At 48.1% G+C, this 19,661-nt stretch overlaps 1 protein-coding gene across 2 annotated transcripts in view; it reads right to left on the minus strand.

The window, feature by feature from the left end:
• Fhip1a (FHF complex subunit HOOK interacting protein 1A) overlaps positions 1-19,661 on the minus strand; it is a 239,295-nt gene that overhangs the window by 19,689 nt on the left and 199,945 nt on the right. For both annotated transcript variants that reach the window (XM_071614616.1, XM_027926778.2), the window contains 3 exons: positions 18,647-18,726; positions 6,046-6,236; positions 1,838-2,947 (listed from right to left, as the gene is read on the minus strand). In XM_071614616.1, coding sequence (XP_071470717.1) covers positions 1,838-2,947; positions 6,046-6,236; positions 18,647-18,726 — 1,381 coding nt within the window. The remainder of the gene's footprint in view (positions 1-1,837; positions 2,948-6,045; positions 6,237-18,646; positions 18,727-19,661) is intronic.

Below are 19,661 nucleotides of genomic sequence, written 5' to 3' on the forward strand. Positions count from 1 at the left end.
GAAGTGAATTCATTTCAGTGGAAATTGGGACTCCCTGGAGAACACATTTGGAAGTTTGAAAACAAAGCTCTCATATGGAGAGAAGGGGGAGTGTTTTCTGAAGCTGTGTCCGAAGGAGAAAAAGGCAGTTTTAGTTATATTGACCTAGATGTGAAAAACACCATGTTTTCTCAGTTCTCAGGTGCATCATATGTAAAGTGCTGACAAATTTAACAAGTGTTGCATTAGCTTTCTCTCCTAAGCTGGGCTTTGCTTAAGCATCTCCCAGGGATGATGCTCTGGGAGCTGGGGAATGCTGGCATTCTAAAGAACAGCATTTAGAACCAAGGGGGACCCTGACGTCCCATGAAAAGACCACAGGACTAGGCTGGGATTTCTTGGTGGGCGAGAGTGGATGGGACAGGCCTCCAGTGAGAATGGGAGGTGGAAGCTTAACTTCTGTCCTTTCCCTTAAGCTGAGATCTCTGGCTCCCTCCCTTCCTCTTATCAGCTGGGAAACCTGAGATGATCTAATCCTTTTTACTTATGATTGACTGATTGAATTTTAATTAAAACTTGTTCACACTGAAATGTTATCTCAGCTAGAACCTCCAGCCTTATAATTGTGGAATTAGAAGCTTTCTCCTTGTTTAAATAAACCTTCAGGCATCAGTAAACAGATGAATAAATATTGGGGGAGGAGAGAAGAAGAGCCCCTTAAAATTGCATTAAGCCTACTTGGCTGGACCAGAGGGCAATCTGCTGCTGTCATCCATCTCAGGGGACCCTGGAGTAGGTGAAGCACAGCCCCCTGCCCCGCCCCCCCCCCATGCCTCCCCACTGCCTGGGAAGGAAAAGCATCAGCTGAGACTTCTTCGGGGCCACCTTCAGGCACAGTAATAAAGCTCCCCACCCCAGGAATGCAGCCAGTCTTCACAGGGCCAAAGGGAGGGCCCAGGGAGCCAGGTCTCAGGGGAATGCCAAGGCCACAGGGCTGGTAAGAGGCTACAGCCAGGACCCACCCACAGGCCTGATTCCAAGGCCACTGCTCTGTGACACTATCTTCTTCCAGCACCACTCCCTGCTACCAAACAACATTTGGGGTCCCACTCCAGCCTCCCTGAGTATAATGGACCCTTCTCACCTGTAGAAATTCCCTTGGCACCACCATTTGCAAGTTCAGATTTTATTGCCTAATAATTAGTGACATTTTCTATCCTAATTCCTCACCCCATGCACTCATCTGCTTCCCATCCTGTCCCTTTTGCCTGGCATGTGATGTCTGCCAGTTGCTGGCAGCGTATCACCCTGCAGATGAGCAACGAGTGCCTACGGGTCTGCTCTCCTTATCTTAGGGTGAAGACCTGCAGTATCTGAATGGACTCCCAGAGGTACAACCCACTTCCCATGACCTCTGATGTGTGTGCACAGCTTCTGTCACTCAGAAATGTTCTGGCACCTTCTGCATGCTGGGGACAGAGCAGAACAAACACTCCAGTGGGCGAGGGTAAGTTTTGAAAAGACACCTGTAAACAAATGCCAAGGAGAACTATATATTAGACTAAAGGAACTGGTTTACTGAATACTAAGGCTGGATTCCCCTGTAGCTTAGTCAGTCCTATTACTTTATCACAGACTCATCAAAGGAAGTAAAATTTAACCCCTAACTTGCTAAATGAACAAGACAATCGTTCTAAGAATGACAAAACAAAACTACGATATTGCTCTTTACAACAATATTTTCACTCCTGTTAGGCAGATGGATAACGCTGCTCACCTTCACCTACCTCACTTTCCTGTTCCAAAATGCACACGGATTCTCAAAAGCTGAACCCACAAAGCAATTTAAGATGGTCACCTGTGAACGGGGTGCTCTGAGTCCTCACGGCTTGGGGCCTGGCACAGGCCGTCTCCTCTCTCAACCCAAATGGGGAGCGCACAGGCTCGGAAGGAGCTTCCGCCATGAAAGAGTCGAAGTCCTCCTCGTCCTCCTCGAGGTCCTTCTCCGGCTCTTCCTCCTCCTCCCCCTTTTCTCCTTGGCCCTCCTCGCCCCTTCCTTCATGCCCCTTTGGGAGAAGCAAGGGGTCGGGCGCGGCTCCATCAGGCTGGTCCATCAGGCTCTCGGGGCCCGAGTCCAGCTCCCTGATGATCTGGTCATACTGGGCCATGAAATCCTCGCTCCCGGGGCTGACCCCGGCCGGGTCGGGGCTGTGCTCGGCCTCGGGGCCCGGGGCTGCTGCCCCCGAGTCCGACTCCGGGGCGACTTGAGGCTCGCTCTCTTGCTCTGGCTCCTTGGACGCGTCAGGCAGGGGGTCAGCCCTGTCCCTCTGCTCTTCCTCCTCCGCATTGGGCTGGGGGCCGGGCAGGGGGCCGTTGTTCACTGGGGGCGGCTGCGCCTCGGGCTGGGCCTGGGCTGGGAGCCCCGCGGGCTCCTGCTGCGACCTCGCGGCGTCCTCGGCGTCCTTCTGGGCACAGAGCCGGTACACCATCACGTCGTCCTGGAAGTCCGACTCCTCGATGTAGGGGCCTCTGAAGAGCTGGATGGCGTTCCTCTTCATCTCCTGGATGTGTTTCGGGGGGTCGACGGGGGCTGGGGGGCCGGGAGTCTCCGCCTCGTCGTAAGGCCCGGGGGAGCCCACGTCAGCCCCCGAGGAGATGCCCGTGTCGTAGCTGTCGTCCCACTCCAGCTCCGTCTGGCCCCTGTCCTTGGCTGCGGCCGGCTGGGGCCCCACTGCCCCGAGGTGGGCGGCCGGGCAGGCGCTCTCCTCGGCCGCGCTCGGCAGGAAGGTGTCGGGGTCCGGGGAGTCCCCGTCGTAGAGCGCCGACCAGACGCGGCAGTCCCGCATGCAGCGCAGGATGTTGGAGTGGGCCTCCCACAGGTACTGCAGGTAGCTGACGTCCAGGGCTTTGCCGTACTCCACGATGCAGGCCGCGGGCGCAGGGGGCGGCAGGGGATGCTCCCCGGGCCCTGCAAGAGAGCACAGAGCCGTCAGGACCAGAGCCGGGCCAGTGTGGCAGGAGGGGTGGGCCCACTCAGGCCAAGCTGGTCACCAGCCACTCTAGGTCTAGAGATCTCTGACCAAATGGTTTTGGATAAAAAAAAAAAAAAAAATGCCTAGATTTGAAGAAAGACAGACAATGACAGAGAATCTACTCTCTGAGAAGACAGAAATGGCCAGTCGGGTACTGGCGGTAGCCATCCAAAAACTAATATTTGACACCAGTCATTAGAGAAGTAAGAAGGCTAATCAGGGCCGCCTCTAGGTTGAGAGGATTACCTGGTGCACCTAATGGTACCTCCTATAGACTGGGTAATAACTGGTGACTACCTCCTGCAGACTGGGTAATAACTGGTGAGTTTTTACTTTGACTCTAAAGTGAAAGGAATAACCCATAGGTTCAAGGTAACCCATGAATTTGGGAACTGGGTTTTCTGTAGAGAAACCCTGGATTTTAACTCATTCTGCCTTCCTGGGGACTTTTGGGATATGGAAATATACCATATGGTCTCTTGAAGTCAAGTCACACTCACTGGCCCACTCATTTTAAACTGGGAATTCTATCTTACCACATGACCACTTTTGATGTTACCAGTTCCAACCTAATTACTGAAACAGTTGTGAAAACATCTGCAATTAAGTTTCCATTTTCCCTTAAAAGAAGAAAAAGAAAGACAAGGAAAAACATATTCTACCATGTCTTCACCATCCAGATGCTGCAGTCCTTTGTGACTGCTGTGGAAAGTTAGTCCTCGCAACAATCCAGCATGGTGGAGGTTACTTTCCCCACTTACAGCTGGAGAAGTTGAGACTCCGAGATAGAAACACACTCCCCTAACTGGGCCAGGGCCACCATCCAAGCACAGGCAGCCCCACCCCAACCCCCATTCTTCCTTCAATGCCACACTTTTGCAAGCCTCTCCCCCCACCCGCAACAAAGATCTGAATCTCTACTAGACTGGGTGAGGATCGGGCCTTCACAAGTGCACATTTTCAGGTTGTTCAGGTAGAAATGATTCATCTGTACAGCTCTACTGCCAAAAGGGTGGTGTTTGTCTCTTATAAACCTTAAGTAAAAATACATCAAGGGGCTGGGGCTGTAGCTCAGTGGCAGACGCTTGCCTGCACCTGTGAGTCATTGGGTTTGATCCTTGGTGCCACATAAAAATAATCAAATAAAATAAAGGCATGGTGTCCATCTACAACTACAAAACAAAATTTTAAAATACATCAAAAACTGCCACCAGCTATATTTACTGAGCACTTACTACATGCCAGTCTTTTAAGAGTTACTTTAAGTGTCTTAACTCACCTGTCCTTGGAATGACCCTTCAGGGGAGGTTCTATTTCACAGATGAGGAAAAAGGCTTGGAAGGGTTCAGTGATTTGCCCCCAAAAAGTGGTAGAGCCAAGACTCAGAACCCTACCTGTGAACCACTGCCCAGTCATTACATTAGCTAACTAAATAGGTGTGTGATCCACCCATTAGAGCGTTCATCTGGTGTTCACCTGGCCACAAGAAGGGCAACTTAAACCAGAGGCCAGGGACAACTGCCAAGGTGACGACCTGGTGCTTCAGTGAACACTGATTACCAGGTGTCCGTACCCTTGTGAGCCAGAGAAGGAGCCAACTAGTGACGCACGAAGGAGCAGGATGTACAAAACCAAGGGATATGGAATCAGAGTCTACTAGCTAGACTTGAACAAGTCAAGTCCTCTCTGAGTTTGTTCTTAATCTATAAAACAGGAACACTGCCTTCTCCAAAGCAGCAAATGGGATCACACACAATCATATGTTTAATCTGAATTTTGAGTTCTGCGGCAAGTTGAGCCACAACATCATTCTTGGAACAACTTGCATAGTAAATTTTTTAAAAAGACATCAATTTTTAAATGTTTTTAAGAATAACTTTGGAATGAGAAAAATATAAGCTATCCACACTATTGTGCCTTACAGAAAAATATATTTAAGGTACAGCCACATAAATTGTTGATTTCTATGTATACACTATATCTTGATTAAAAGACCAAGAATCAGTAAGACAACCTTAATTCCTAAAAACTGCACTTATATCAAATACTTGGATACTTTCTTGGTCAAGAAGCTCAGTTCTTAAACACATGTCACCTAAGAGGACTGTGGCTGGGTGGACAAAACGGCATGATGGGAGGGGATATCAGAACACTGGCTGCAAACACTTAAGTCACCTCCAGGACTGGATCATTTCCTAGTGGTCACAGGACAGGCAGAATGTTCCTGAACTCAGCCGTGTGACCATTAGAGATATACAAATATTTGTCCTCTTGTTACCAGCTGCTGCCAGAGGACCAAGGTTAATAGAGGTGGCCATTTAAATTTAACTGGTACAAAGTGAACTGTAGATGACAAATAGGACATGAGTCTTAAAACTCCTGTGGGGGAGAGCATCTAGGAGAGTCCCTCATATGTCCGTCAGATTAATCAGACAGAGCTGACACCACAAACTGCAAGTTTTATAATAAGATATATATTTAGGGGGTGGGAGCCTGGGATTGAACTCAGGGGCACTTTACCACTGACCTACCATCCCAGCCCCTTTAATTTTTTTGTTTTGAGACAGCGTCTGGCTGAAGTTGCTGAGGCTGGCCTAGAACTTACAGTCCTCCTTCCTCGGCCTCCCAAGTGGCTGGGCTGGGTGTGTGCCACGGCACCCAGCGATGAGGAGACACAACTGACAAACACTCCCCGAGTGGGACACTGTGGGGTTCAGACGAGTACTAGCTCCACCCTCACGACAGCCGTGGCCACACCTGTGACCCTCATTTTGTTGTAGATAGTCACATTTGGACTTTGCCACAAGAAGGGTCACTTAAAACAGAGGCCAGGGACAACTGCCAAGGTGATGACCTGGTGTTTCAGTGAACACTGATGACCAAGCGTCCGTACCCTTGTGAGGCAGAGAAGGAGCCAACTAGTGACTCACGAAGAAACAGGACTCTGTGTTACTCCGCCTGCCTGAGGCCCCAGGCCCCAGGAGAGATGGAACGCAGCATCCTGGGTTAAAGGTCGTCACTAGTGAGTTCCTACCTGAGCCATCATGTGTCCACTTTGACCACAAAATATAATCCCTCTCTTGATTCCCAAGCGTCAGCGTGATCCCGCTGGCACAGCAGACAGGGGTCAAGGCGAGAAGCTTGGCCGCAGACACGGAGTAGCAGTCTCTTTCCTTCACGGCCCACCTCTGACTGAGCATCATGTGATTGCAGGGGATCAGATACCTGGAAAGACAGACAGAGCTGCATCAGTCCCTGCGATGCCCTGGACCCTGCTGGGACTGAGTCCCAAAGCACCGTCAGCCCTGGTGATGGCAGCCAGGATTCGTCCCCTCCCCACCCCCACCAGGCCACCAGGGCTCGCCCACTCCCTGTCCAGGCTGCTCCTCCCGACAGAACCGCCCCTCGCAGAGCATCACAGGCCTTCCCAACTTGACCTCCATGAGCTTCCTCCTTGCCCCTGGCCTCTGCACCACCCGAAATTCCCCTGGAGTGTGCTTTTCCTTTCTCTGGCTGACAAATGCCCTGTCACGCTGCAAAGTCCAGCTCCAGGGCCACCCACCCTGAGAAGGCTCCCGGCTCTCTACTCCAGGACGGAGCTGCTCGCTCCCTTCCCTCTGCTCACTGTTGAAGCACCACTGTCGCCTGGTCCACGAGTGCTTCAGGCCTGACTCTTCAACATGATTCACTGCCAGAGCAAGGACCCGCTTCAGCCGTTTGTCCTGCACTCCTGAAAACTTGGGCTCAGAGCAGGCACTGAATGAAGCTGGCCAGCAACCGCTGTGTTACAGTTTGGATGTGAGGTGTCCCCCAAAGCTCACGTGGGAGACAAGGCAAGAAGGTCTGGAGGAGAAATCACCTGGTCAGTGAAGTAACCCCTGATGGGAGCTCTGAGGGTGACTGGAGGCAGGTGGGTGTGGCTGGAGGAGGTGGGCATCGGGCACGGCTTTGGGGTATGTATTTTGTATTGGCGAGTGGAGTCTCTCTCTTCCTGATCAGCATGTGAGCTGCCACACTCTTCTGCCAGGATGTCCAGCCTCACTTTGACCCTGAGGAATGGAGCCTGCTGTCTGGATTGAGACCCCCAAATACACTTTTCCTCCTCTAATATTGTTCTGGTTAGGTCTTTTAGTCACAGTTGTGAAAAAGAAAAAAAAAATTAGGAAACTAGGTGATTAGGTGACGGAGAGCATCTTAGTGTGGTTATGAACCTGGAGACAATAAACTGCACCATCTTCTCTGACACACCTGGAGCCATTGGTGGGCTTCTTCGTGCGTAGAAGGAAGGGTATAAGTGGCTTTCTCTCTTCACAGGGACAGCCACACTGCTGACTTAAACCGAGATGGAGCCCATGGGATAAAGGACCCAAGGCCAGCCACAGCGTGAGCAGGAGCCAATCCCCTGAGCTCTCAGGGGACCAGTCACAGCCTTTCCATGAGCCTGAATGGCTTCTGTTTCTGTGCTTAGCTCTGGAGAAAGAGGCCAACAAGCTGTGACTCAGGTTCCCGACTTAGGATATGTCCCAGAGCCTGCAGACTTGGAGCTGTCTCCCTCATCCGCTGAAGATCCAAATGAGGAAACTGGAGTTGATATTAATGACCAGTCCACTGCAGAGTCCGAGTCAAGAGGAAGGCGACTGAATTCCCTTTCATGGTCCTCCTACAGTGAAGGTTTTAAGAATGCTTTCCAGGTATGAAGTGACAAATTTGCCACCTAACCCTCAGCTCCTCCAAAAATCAAACCGCTTCTCACATACTCTAACTTCCTGGTGTAGCTAGGTAAAGGGGTCCTGCCCCCTATCCCCTGTTCTCTGCCCCGCCCCCCACAAGTCCACACTATCACCAAACCACACCCACCAACCAGTCACTTCTGACATGGTGGCATCTATTTCTGTAAGCTCAGTTCCATGAAAGCTAAAAGCCACAAGAACAAAAAGGGCAGATGGAGGAGGACAGCGTGGGAGAGGGGCAGGCCTGTTCTAACCCCTGGCTTCACGGGGACTCATATTTGAGCCCTACAGGAGGAGCGCTGTCACGGGCAGGAAACGAAGGAGCCTTCTTCCCAAGGATCTCAGCGTATACAGATGCTCAGAGACCAAGAGTGACACAGAAGACAGAGGCATCCTCCCACCTGGGCCTCAACACAGCACAGCTGGGCCCCAGTGGGCACCCCCGGAGGGTGGGCTGCTCCAGCGTGGCAGGAGGGGCCAGGGTACTTGGCAGCACTAACACAAGCGTCAGAGCAGGGGGAAACACACTGGGAGCCGCTGGACACCAAGGTGGGAGGCAGACCTGTCGGAGACCCATGCTGGAACCCTTGCTTGGGGACCCTAAGAGGCGATGACCTATGTTTGCAGGAAGGCAAGATCTGACAAGAGATGGCAGGTGAGAGCCAAGGAAACCTGTCCTGTGGTTGCTGATGTGAATTCTTCCTTACCACAGGCTGGTGGTATTCAGATTACCCAGGATTCACTGTATCCTTATTTTGGTCATTAATTTTTTTTTTTGTATTTTTTTTTAAATTTTTTATTGTTGGTTGTTCAAAACATTACAAATTTCTTGACATATCATATTCCCCACTTTGATTCAAGTGGGTTATGAACTCCCACCTTCCCCCCATACACAGATTGCAGAATCACATCAGTTACACATCCATTGATTTACATATTGCCATACTAGTGTCTGTTGTGCTCCGCTGCCTTTCCCATCCTCCCCCCTCCCCCCTCCCCACCACTCCCCTCCCCTCCCCTCCTCTCTTTCTACCCCCTCCACTGTATAACCCTGAGGGTCTCCTTCCATTTCCATGCAATTTCCCTTCTCTCTCCCTTTCCCTCCCACCTCTCATCCCTGTTAAATGTTAATCTTCTTCTCCTGCTCTTCGTCCCTACTCTGATCTTAGTTACTCTCCTTATATCAAAGAAGACATTTGGCATTTGTTTTTTAGGGATTGGCTAGCTTCACTTAGCATAATCTGCTCTAATGCCATCCATTTCCCTGCAAATTCTATGATTTTGTCATTTTTTAATGCAGAGTAATACTCCATTGTGTATAAATGCCACATTTTTTTTATCCATTCGTCTATTGAAGGGCATCTAGGTTGGTTCCACAGTCTAGCTATTGTGAATTGTGCTGCTATGAACATCGATGTAGCAGTGTCCCTGTAGCATGCTCTTTTTAGGTCTTTAGGGAATAGACCAAGAAGGGGAATAGCTGGGTCAAATGGTGGCTCCATTCCCAGCTTTCCAAGAAATCTCCATACTGCTTTCCAAATTGGCTGCACCAATCTGCAGTCCCACCAGCAATGTACAAGTGTACCCTTTTCCCCACATCCTCGCCAGCACTTGTTGTTGTTTGACTTCCTAATGGCTGCCAATCTTACTGGAGTGAGATGGTATCTTAGGGTGGTTTTGATTTGCATTTCTCTGACAGCTAGAGATGGTGAGCATTTTTTCATGTACTTGTTGATTGACTGTATGTCCTCCTCTGAGAAGTGTCTGTTCAGGTCCTTGGCCCATTTGTTGATTGGGTTGTTTGTTCTCTTGTTGTCTAATTTTTTGAGTTCTTTGTATACTCTGGATATTAGGGCTCTATCTGAAGTGTGAGGAGTAAAGATTTGTTCCCAGGATGTAGGCTCTCTATTTACCTCTCTTATTGTTTCTTTTGCTGAGAAAAAACTTTTTAGTTTGAGTAAGTCCCATTTGTTGATTCTAGTTATTAACTTTTGTGCTATGGGTGTCCTATTGAGGAATTTGGAGCCCGACCCCACAGTATGTAGATCGTAGCCAACTTTTTCTTCAATTGTTTCTTTTGTTTCGATTTCATTAATTTCAGCTCTGATTTTAATTATTTCTTGCCTTCTACTTCTTTTGCTGTTGTTTTGCTCTTCTTTTTCAAGGATTTTGAGATGAAGTATGAGATCATTTATTTGTTGGTTTTTTTCTTTTTTTAAGGAATGAACTCCAAGCAATGAATTTTCCTCTTAGAACTGCTTTCAATGTGTCCCATAGATTCCGATATGTTGTGTCTGTGTTTTCATTTATCTCTAAGAATTTTTAAATTTCCTCCTTGATGTCTTCTATAACCCATTGATCATTCAGTAACCTATTGTTCATTCTCCAAGTGATGTATGCTTTTTCCTTCCTTCTTTTATCATTGATTTTCAGTTTCATTCCATTATGATCAGATAAGATGCATGGTATTATCTCTACTCCTTTATATTGTCTAAGAGTTGCCCTGTGACATAATATATGATCTATTTTTGAGAAGGATCCATGTGCTGCTGAGAAAAAAGTATAACTGCTTGATGTTTGGTGGTATACTCTATATATGTCAATTAAGTCTAGGTTATTAATTGTGTTATTGAGTTCTATAGTTTCCTTATTCAACTTTTGTTTGGAAGATCTGACCAGTGGCGAGAGAGGTGTGTTGAAGTCTCCCATGATTATGGTATGGTGGTCTATTAGACTCTTGAACTTGAGAAGAGTTTGTTTGACGAACATAGCTGCACCATTGTTTGGGGCATAAATATTTATGATTGTTATGTCTTGTTGGTGTATGGTTCCCTTAAGCAGTATGTAGTGTCCCTCTTTATCCCTTTTGATTAACTTTGGCTTGAAATCTATTTTATTTGATATGAGTATGGACACTCCTGCTTGTTTCCGAAGTCCATATGAGTGATATGATTTTTCCCAACCTTTCACCTTCAGCCTATGTATGTCTTTTCCTATCAAATGCGTCTCCTGTAGGCAGCATATTGTTGGGTCTTGTTTTGTGATCCATTCTACTAGCCTGTGTCTCTTAATTGGTGAGTTTAAGCCATTAACATTTAGGGTTATTATTGAGATATGGGTTGTTCTTCCAGCCATATTTGTTTATTTCTGTTACTAAACATGGTTTGTTTTCCTCTTTGATTATTTTCCCCCCCTTTACTGTCCTACCTCCCACTGTTGGTTTTCATTGTTATTTTCCATTTCCTCTTCCTGTAATGTTTTGCGGAGGATGTTTTGAAGAGATGGTTTTCTAGCTGCGAATTCTTTTAACTTTTGTTTATCGTGGAAGGTTTTAATTTCATCTTCCATCCTGAAGCTTAATTTCACTGGATACACAATTCTTGGTTGGAACCCATTTTCTTTCAGTGTTTGAAATATGTTATTCCAGGATCTTCTAGCTTTCAGAGTCTGTGTTGAAAGATCAGCTGTTATCCTGATTGGCTTACCCCTAAATGTAATCTGCTTCCTTTCTCTTGTAGCTTTTAAAATTCTCTCCTTATTCTGTATGTTGGGCATCTTCATTATAATGTGTCTAGGTGTGGATCTCTTATGATTTTGCACATTCGGCGTCCTGTAGGCTTCTAGGATTTGGGATTCTGTCTCATTCTTCAAGTCTGGGAAGTTTTCTCGTATTATTTCATTGAATAGACTGCTCATTCCTTTGGTTTGGAGCTCTGTACCTTCCTGTATCCCAATGACTCTTAAGTTTGGTCTCTTAATGTTATCCCATATTTCTTGGATGTTCTGCTCATGGTTTCTTAACAGTCTTGCTGAGCTGTCTATGTTCTTTTCCAGTTGAAATACTTTGTCTTCATTGTCTGATGTTCTATCTTCTAAGTGTTCTACTCTGCTGGTAGTATTCTCCATTGAGTTTTTAAGTTGGTTTATTGCTTCCTGCATTTCTAGGATTTCTGTTTGTTTGTTTTTTATAACCTCTATCTCCCTGTATAGTTGATCCTTTGCTTCCTGGATTTGTTTGCGTAATTCATTGTCGAAGTGATCTTTCATTGTCTGATTTTGCTGTCTAATGTCTTCCTTGATACTCCAGATCATCTGAAGCATGTATATCCTGAATTCTTTATCTGACATTCCATCTGCTGCAGCTGTTACCTCTTCTAAAGTTGCGTTGACCTGCATTGCTTGTGGTCCTTTCTTTCCTTGTCTTTTCATACTGCTTGCGTATCTTTCCTGCAGGTGCGGGCGGCGGCTCTGCTCTCTCCTTATTCCAATTGGGGTGTCGTGGCTACCACGCCGGCAGGTCACTGGGCCTGTTCTGGGCGCTGGCGGCGGCTCTGTTCTGCCCCTACTCCAATTGGGATGACGAGTGTACCACGCCGGCAGGCCACCAGGCCTGATCCGCCGGTCGGTTGCAGGTTTGCCTACCCTGCAGGCGCGGGCGGCGGCTCCACTCTGCCCCTACTCCAAATGGGGTGACGTGTCTGTCGTACCGGCAGACCACTGGGCCTGTCCCGCTGGTCGGTCGCAGATCTGCCCACCTTTCGGGCACGGGTGGCGGCTCTGCTCTGCCCCTACTCCAATTGGGGTGTCGTGACTACCCCGCCTGCAGGTCGCTGGGCCTGTTCCTGGCACGGGCGGCAACTCTGCTCTGCCCCTACTCCAATTAGGGTGGTGTGTGTACCACGCCGGCAAGCTCCTGGGCCTGATCCGCCGGTCTGTCACAGATCTGCCTACCTTGGAGGCGCGGGCGGCGGATCTGCCCTGCCCCTCCTACCACGCCTGCGGACCCCTGGGCCTGATCTGCAGGTTGATCACTGGTCTGCTCACCCTGCGGGCACGGGTGGCGGTTCCGCTCCGCCCCCACTCCAATTGGGGTCACGTGGCCACCACACCGGCAGGGCCTGATCCGGGCGTGGGAGAAGGATCTGCTCTGCCCCTACTCCAGTTGGGGTGACGTGTGTACCACACTGGCAGGCCACTGGGCCTGACCCGCCAGTCTGTGACAGGTCTGTTTACCTTGCAAGCGCGAACGGCGGCTCTGCCCTGCCCCTCCTACCACGCCCATGTACCACTGGGTCGCGGGTCTGCCCACCTTGTGGGTGCGGGTGGCAGCTCCGCTCCGCCCCCTCTCCAATTGGGGTCACGCGGTCACCACGCTGGCGAGCCGCTGGGCCTGCTCCGGGCGCTGGCAGCGGCCTGGCTCCTCCCCTCTGGCTCGACGACAAATTGAGGAGACTCGGGTGTCTGTGCCTCACCCCCCCTACCAGGAGACCAACTGTTTCTGTCGCCGCTGGTATTGATGAAGTTCTCTCCTCCGCCGCTTTCTGATGACATCAGATCTCTGCCACGTTGGTATCCTATGCGAATGGCAGCATTTCGTTCCCCTTGCCGGGCAACCAAAGCAACGGGTGAGTCCTGACCGGCCCTCAGCAGGACCCAGACCGAGAAGCAGTTTCCGTGGGCTCTTAGCCCTGGGCCAGGGCAATTCCGGGAGCCGGAACTCGGCCACTCCGTGCTCGGTGTAAGCTCCGATAAGAGTAGGCTCCAAGAAGCAGTCCCCGCGGGCTTAATTCCGGGAGCCGGAATTCGGCCGCTTAGTGCTTGGTGTATGCTCTGATAGGAGCAGGGTCCAAGAAGCAGCCTCCGCAGGCTCCCCAGCCCTGGGCCAGGGCAGTTCCGGGAGCCGGAACTCGGCCGCCCGGTGCTCGGTGTTCGCTCCGATAAGATCAGGTTCTAAGAAGCCCCCAGGCACTGAACCCTAGCAATCTGTCTGCAAGCCGCAGGCGAATGGCAGCCTGAAATTACCTGTTCTATGGCTGAATGAGCTGCGGTCAGTCGAAAACAGGGAAGGTGACGTCAGCTTTCCAACATGGTGGCTGCTGGCCTCCTCTGTGGTCTGACCGGTGTGGAGAACCGAGATGGACCGCTTCCTTCCCCCGTCCCTGAGTACGGTGCTTGCACGACTGGCAGAAACTGCAGCGCTGTATCCCTGCGTCGCTATCTCCTCGTTTCCCAGTGCACGCTGCAGACTCTAGCCGCGGGGCGATTTGCTGAATAAGCAGTGTTACCCTCCGTGCGACAAACCTCTCGCGTTTGAGTCCCCGTAGCTGATCCTCGTGCGATGGAAATCCTTCCTCCAGGTTCCGGAGCACCCCACTATTGCTGGAAATTCCTAACAAGATAGCCTTTAGCCGTCCTGACTTGTCATACTCCCACACAGTGAAGCAGCACACGGGGGCAATGTACTCCCCTCGCCGCCATCTTCTATCTCCGGTCATTAATTATTTATGGAATAAACTACTTCAATGTTTTTATATACTTCAGGAACTCAATGAGTACTTGCAGCTCAAACCAAACATATTTCCTGATTTAAGTTGATATACACAGATTTCTACTGTTGTTGGAAGTGTTAAAAAAAAAAAAAAAAAAGAACACCGGATCAAAGCTAATAAAGCTATTTATCAGATACCACCAGTCAGTAGCTTGAAATTGTTTTAGAATAAAGAGTTACTAGCAATTTGCAACTTTGCAAATACATGCTTGCAGGAGAAACTAAGGATTTTCTTCTGAATAAATCAATTGAAGGGAGATCCCCTGTCGGTTAAAGAGGAGGTTCTATGAAATTGGAAATAGGGGCGTCCATTCAAATGAATAACCTCCCTAGTATTGAAGGTAGTCATTTCACAGGGTCTTTAAAATGAAGGATCCTCACAGAAGAAGGAACAGACAAACGCTACCCAACCCTCTGTCTTTCCATCACTTAGAGGGAAAAATTGGGAATGGAATGAATGCTAGAAACTTCTAAAATGTCAAATATCAAAACAAAGTGGCTGTCCATAGCAGAAAGCTCACATAAGCACTTAGCGTAGGTATCTGTCATCACTTTATCTTATTTGTATTTAAATTCAGAAAGATGTAAAACTAGTCAGAGATTAGTTATTGACTTTAGACGTCCAGATGACTTGAACCCATCTCCCATCACAGTAGGGAAAAAAATGTCCACATTGTCCTCTCGGTTTTCGTTAATTCTCCAACCCTGGGTCTACTTCCTTTGTTCCTGGATATCACTCATTAAAATAAACCATCACTTCTGTCACAAGCCAATGACAGGAATGGTGACAAAGCACACATCCTACTTATTGCTACACTGATGAGAAAAACAAAACAAAGCAGTGACATACAGCAAGGTGAGCAAGGCGCTTCTCCTGAGATGACAGTCATCCCAGACCGCACCATAGCAACAGAGGGCTCAGAGAGAGTCGGCCTGGCCACGGCTCCACTCCTCCTCCCCGGCGCCTGCCTCACTCCTGCCTTCCCCGGCTGCACATCCCAACAACGGGAAGAGGGCAGCATTCCTCAGGTGCACACACGGCCTCTCTCCAAGCACAACAGCTGCTACGGGAACCTAACGGTGACGTGGTGCACACGGGCATTTCTGGAAGGAAATGCCAACCGGGATACTCAGAAACAGCATTCAGGTGTCTATCAATTAAATTTTCACCTAAACTGGGGACGTTCCAGGAATACAGGGGCAAATCTGTCACCTCACTGCTTGTCAGCATTGCCTGTCTGTCCTTGGCCTATCACATGTCACTTCCAAGGAGGTGGGTGACTTCTTGGTTATCTGCTCACTAAAATATCCTCTCCTGGGGTGTCTTATTTCCACTTGCTTTTCTGATACCTTGTCAAATGAGAGAAACTTGTATCTGTTACGAATGGAATATCACTTTGAAGTGTCAATGTATAAGAGCATTTGAGTTGCAATAGAAAGTGACATAAGGTTATCATTTATTTATCACATAATAAATAACTTCATTAAAAAGCATTCATACAATCTTTACTGCTCTAGGGCCTCTGTGAACTCTGAGTTTGCCATGAACGTTTGAAAGACAGTAATGGTAGCAAAAAAAAAAAAAAAAAAGGATGGGTTATAAATCTATTTTTTTATGTCCTTTAAAGTTTACATGACTAGAAGAATAGAGTTTTCATTGTTGTTGCTTTGGAGACATTCTAAATGAGAGAAGATAACTGCTTTCATAAGTTTAAGGTTAAACTTTCTAAAGAATTCCCTCCCTAAATTTGTATAATATTTCACAGCACTTTAAAATATTTTCACATGTATCACCACACATGATCTTCACAACCTTATGAGGCAGCACATTCCAAAACCAGAACAGGTCAGAGCAAAAGAGCAGTTCAGAGGAAGGAGACCAGGAACAATGGCCTCTTGTGTGCGTCTTTTCCCTCTCTCTCTCCATGAATTCCCCCAGCAGTGCAGGAAAATTAGACATACAGGAACCAAGGCTGGAGTTGTGGCTCAGTAGTAGAGCACATGCACTGAGTTCCTTCCTCCACACCACATAAAAATAAATAAATAAAGGTATTATGCCCACATACAACTAAAAAACTATTAAAAGAAATAGAGGAACCATTCAATCAAGACAACCATATCGGGACTGGGGGTGTAGCTCAGTGGCAGAGCACTTGCCTATCATGCAAAAGGCCCTGATTATCCTTAGTACCACCAAAAAAAAGAACAACTCTATTATGGTATTATGATCTCCATCATCCTCATTAAAGAAAGAAAGAAGGAGAGAGAGGAGGAGGAGGAAGGAGCCAGCTCAGGTCCAGCCTTTGGTGCATTACACCATCAAGAACTTTGACAACATGCCCTGCAGGCACTTTCTGGGAAATTACTTGTTCTTACCCTCTATGGAAATGACTAGCCCAGACTTGGACACATTCCTATTTCAAACATGAGCTGGTTTCTCCATCTTCATAAGGTACATGTCTTGGTCCCAGAAGCCGCCTTGGCTAATGCCATCTCTGAGGACAGTTTTTAATACTACAAGTAAGGCTTTAGAAGCAGAGAAAAGGTGATCAGAGCTCACCTTGTAAAGGTCACTGAATGGCTAGCAAGCAACCCTGCCATCACCTGGGCCAAAGCCGTCCTGACCCACATGGCTGACCCACAGTGGAGACACTCTAGCCTCTGGACAGGGGCCAGGCTTCCAGGTACACTGAAGAGCCAGCTGCTCTTCCTGCCATCAAAGAAGCAGTGTTTAAGCATTTGACATTAAAATACAAGCCAGTTCTACCACCTAGGAGTAAAAGCCTGGTTTTTGGCAATAAGAGACTTCAAGAGGTTGCTCTTCTGGATTCCCTCCAGGCCTGGTTAAAGCTTCCATCGCGTCAGTGGAGACCTGTTGGGACTCAAGTCATCCTTTCAGGACAGACTACCCAGGGCGCCACCGTATGACAGGATTTGTTCTCTGCTAATGCCTTAAGATTAGTTACTGATGACCTGATCTCAACCCTAAAAAGTTCAAAAACATTTTTTACTTAAAAATCTAATAGGTAAAACTCTCCCATAAAGCGGCACCTCCGTGAGGCCCCCCACAACACACAGCTACCAACTTTTCTGGACTCATCATCTAACCGCTCCCTTCTGCTCTGCACCAGCTTTCAGTTGATTCTGGAGCTTATCAGGGTCTTGGAATCCTCAGGAGGTGTTGGAACAGCTTTCTGGGTCCTACCCCACAGCTTCTGAGTTGGGAGAATCTGGGAGGAGACTGAGAACTTGCATTCCTGACCAGCTCCAGGGGTACTGCTGCTGCTGCTGCTGTTCTTCCAGGATCAACGCCCCCTTAATTTTCCCAAGATACCTATTTGTAAATGCTGTGACATCCACCCTAAATGCCTTCTCCTCCGTACTCTCCACTCCAATCATGACCAATGTGAACTAAGGAAAGCCCAGGGCTACTCCCTCTTCCCTGCTCTCTGCTTCATCCACCCTTACTCTGAAGGACGGGCAAGTGAGGGTCAGGAAGTCCTGTGAGGAAGGAGAAGGGGGTGGCCGGCTGAGGGATGCTGGCTCTCTCTTCCATTCTAACCACAGCAAGGGAGTGTCAGCACAAACCCTGACCAACTCTCCTCAGGAGCATCTCCCAGCCCTGGCCCTCACTCCCCTCTCGGCTTTGGGGCAACTTTCTATCTATCTCTGTTGCTGGTACTGCTGGGATGGGTCTCACTCAAGGAGTCAATCCCAAGATTCAGGATCTGGGTTCAGAGAAGAGGAGGAAGAGCAGCATGGGGTAGCCTGGGGTGTTATAGATTTATGCACTGGGGTGTGGGGTGGAACCCCTACACAAAAGCAGATGCTTCCCTTGAGGACTAGAGAAGAGCTTGGCTGGGCCAAGGTAAGACTTGGTGCCAATGAGTCTCCTACCTGCATCACCAAATCAAGTATCTCAGTAGCAGTCTGTTCTGACTCCCAATACCCACCAACCACTAGTGAACTCTTTCCACCTGTACTGAGGGCCATCTGGGCCACCTTGAGGAGAAGTCCTGTTAGCTCAGCTGCTCCCACACCTCCCTCCCTGCAGAGTTGCACATGGAAAATGCTGATTAAATATTTATGGAATTTAATTGAAACATGATCACAGATCTGATAGTGCACACTAGATGTGTACCACTACCAAAGAAAAAGCCAAATTGTATTCAACAGCTTTTCATCTTTGGGATAGTTGTTTTTAATAACAAAGATCCCTAATAAACATACTTCAGGAGAAAGAACTTCAACCACCATGCCAAAGAGCTTTCATGATACTTGTGAAAATTTCCAAATAATCTACATGATGTTTCTAGGAACACATTTATAATAAGATGCATATACCCCCCCCGCCAAAAAAAAAAAAAAAAAAAAAAACTTCACAGAATAAAACTGAAATTAACCTTGGGATACAATGCAAAATTTAAATTGATGCTCTTGATGACGTTCTTCCTTAGAAGTGTTGCTTGTATTTAGCTTATATTACCAAAGTAAAAATAAAATACTAATAGCATACAATTAATTTTGCTTTAAAGGGAGCCACATGGACACACACACAAAGGTGGGGGGTAACTCACCTTAAAACTAGTTGTAACATCACATCTTCACAATGTAAACCGATGAGAGTTCTGAATAGCGCCAGGGACACCACGCAGAGCTGGGAAGCAGTCAACACATATTCTACTTCAGAGAGTGGAATCAAAACTCTACTCCTCACAGATGGCAAATAAATCAGAATTACAAAATAAAATGTGCCCCCCCCCCCCAGCAGTGTTGACGAAAAGCACACTGCTGCCAGAGACTGGGTATTCTGGACTTGCCTACGGGAGCTGCTTAGGAAGCCAGTGCCTAGAATTATAGCACCAGGCAGAAGGAGCCTCCTGCAAAAAGGCCTATCACCAACTTATAAAGATCCAGATAAACACGCCCCCTACAGCTCCCCCGACACACCTACTCCCCCCACCTCCCTCCACCTCCCTCCACCTCCCTCCACCTCCCTCCACCTCATATGGAGCTCCTTTACAGGTAATTTGTTTTCCTGGGTCATTTTTTCGAACATGGCATTGCTTATTTACAAAAGAGGGATCACAGAAAATGCATGTAACCCGGAAAGTTCCCTGCAGAGAATTCAGCCCCAAGCCTCGGCTCCTCCTTGGTGCAGGGGCAAATATTCTGCTTGATTCCATTTCCTACAGTGCTAAGGGTATGATGATATAGCTCCCTAATAAGTTCATTAAAAAATAACAAGAAGTCTTTTAATCTCTGACTTCCAAAAGGGAAAGATAAACTCTAGAACAGGGGAGATCTATAAAGGTGCATTACAAAACCACTGTACCCTTTGAGAGTAAGCTTCCACCAGGCCGCAGGGCTATTTAAGTAATGTAGGCTCTCATTCTTTGCACAGGAGAAAAAAGAGCTTGCCTGTCTTCTAGGCAGGATGGCCTTAAAACCTGGTCAACGAAATCCACTATGGTGTTATAAAAAAAGAGCTATACTTGACCTGCCCCAAAACATCTCTTTTGCCCAGGGCAGGTCATACACCTGTAGTTAGCTGGAAGCAACATACCCTGCCCCATTCCAAGTCATTGCCTG

Source organism: Marmota flaviventris, chromosome 7, assembly GCF_047511675.1.
Source record: "Marmota flaviventris isolate mMarFla1 chromosome 7, mMarFla1.hap1, whole genome shotgun sequence".
NCBI lineage: Eukaryota > Metazoa > Chordata > Mammalia > Rodentia > Sciuridae > Marmota > Marmota flaviventris.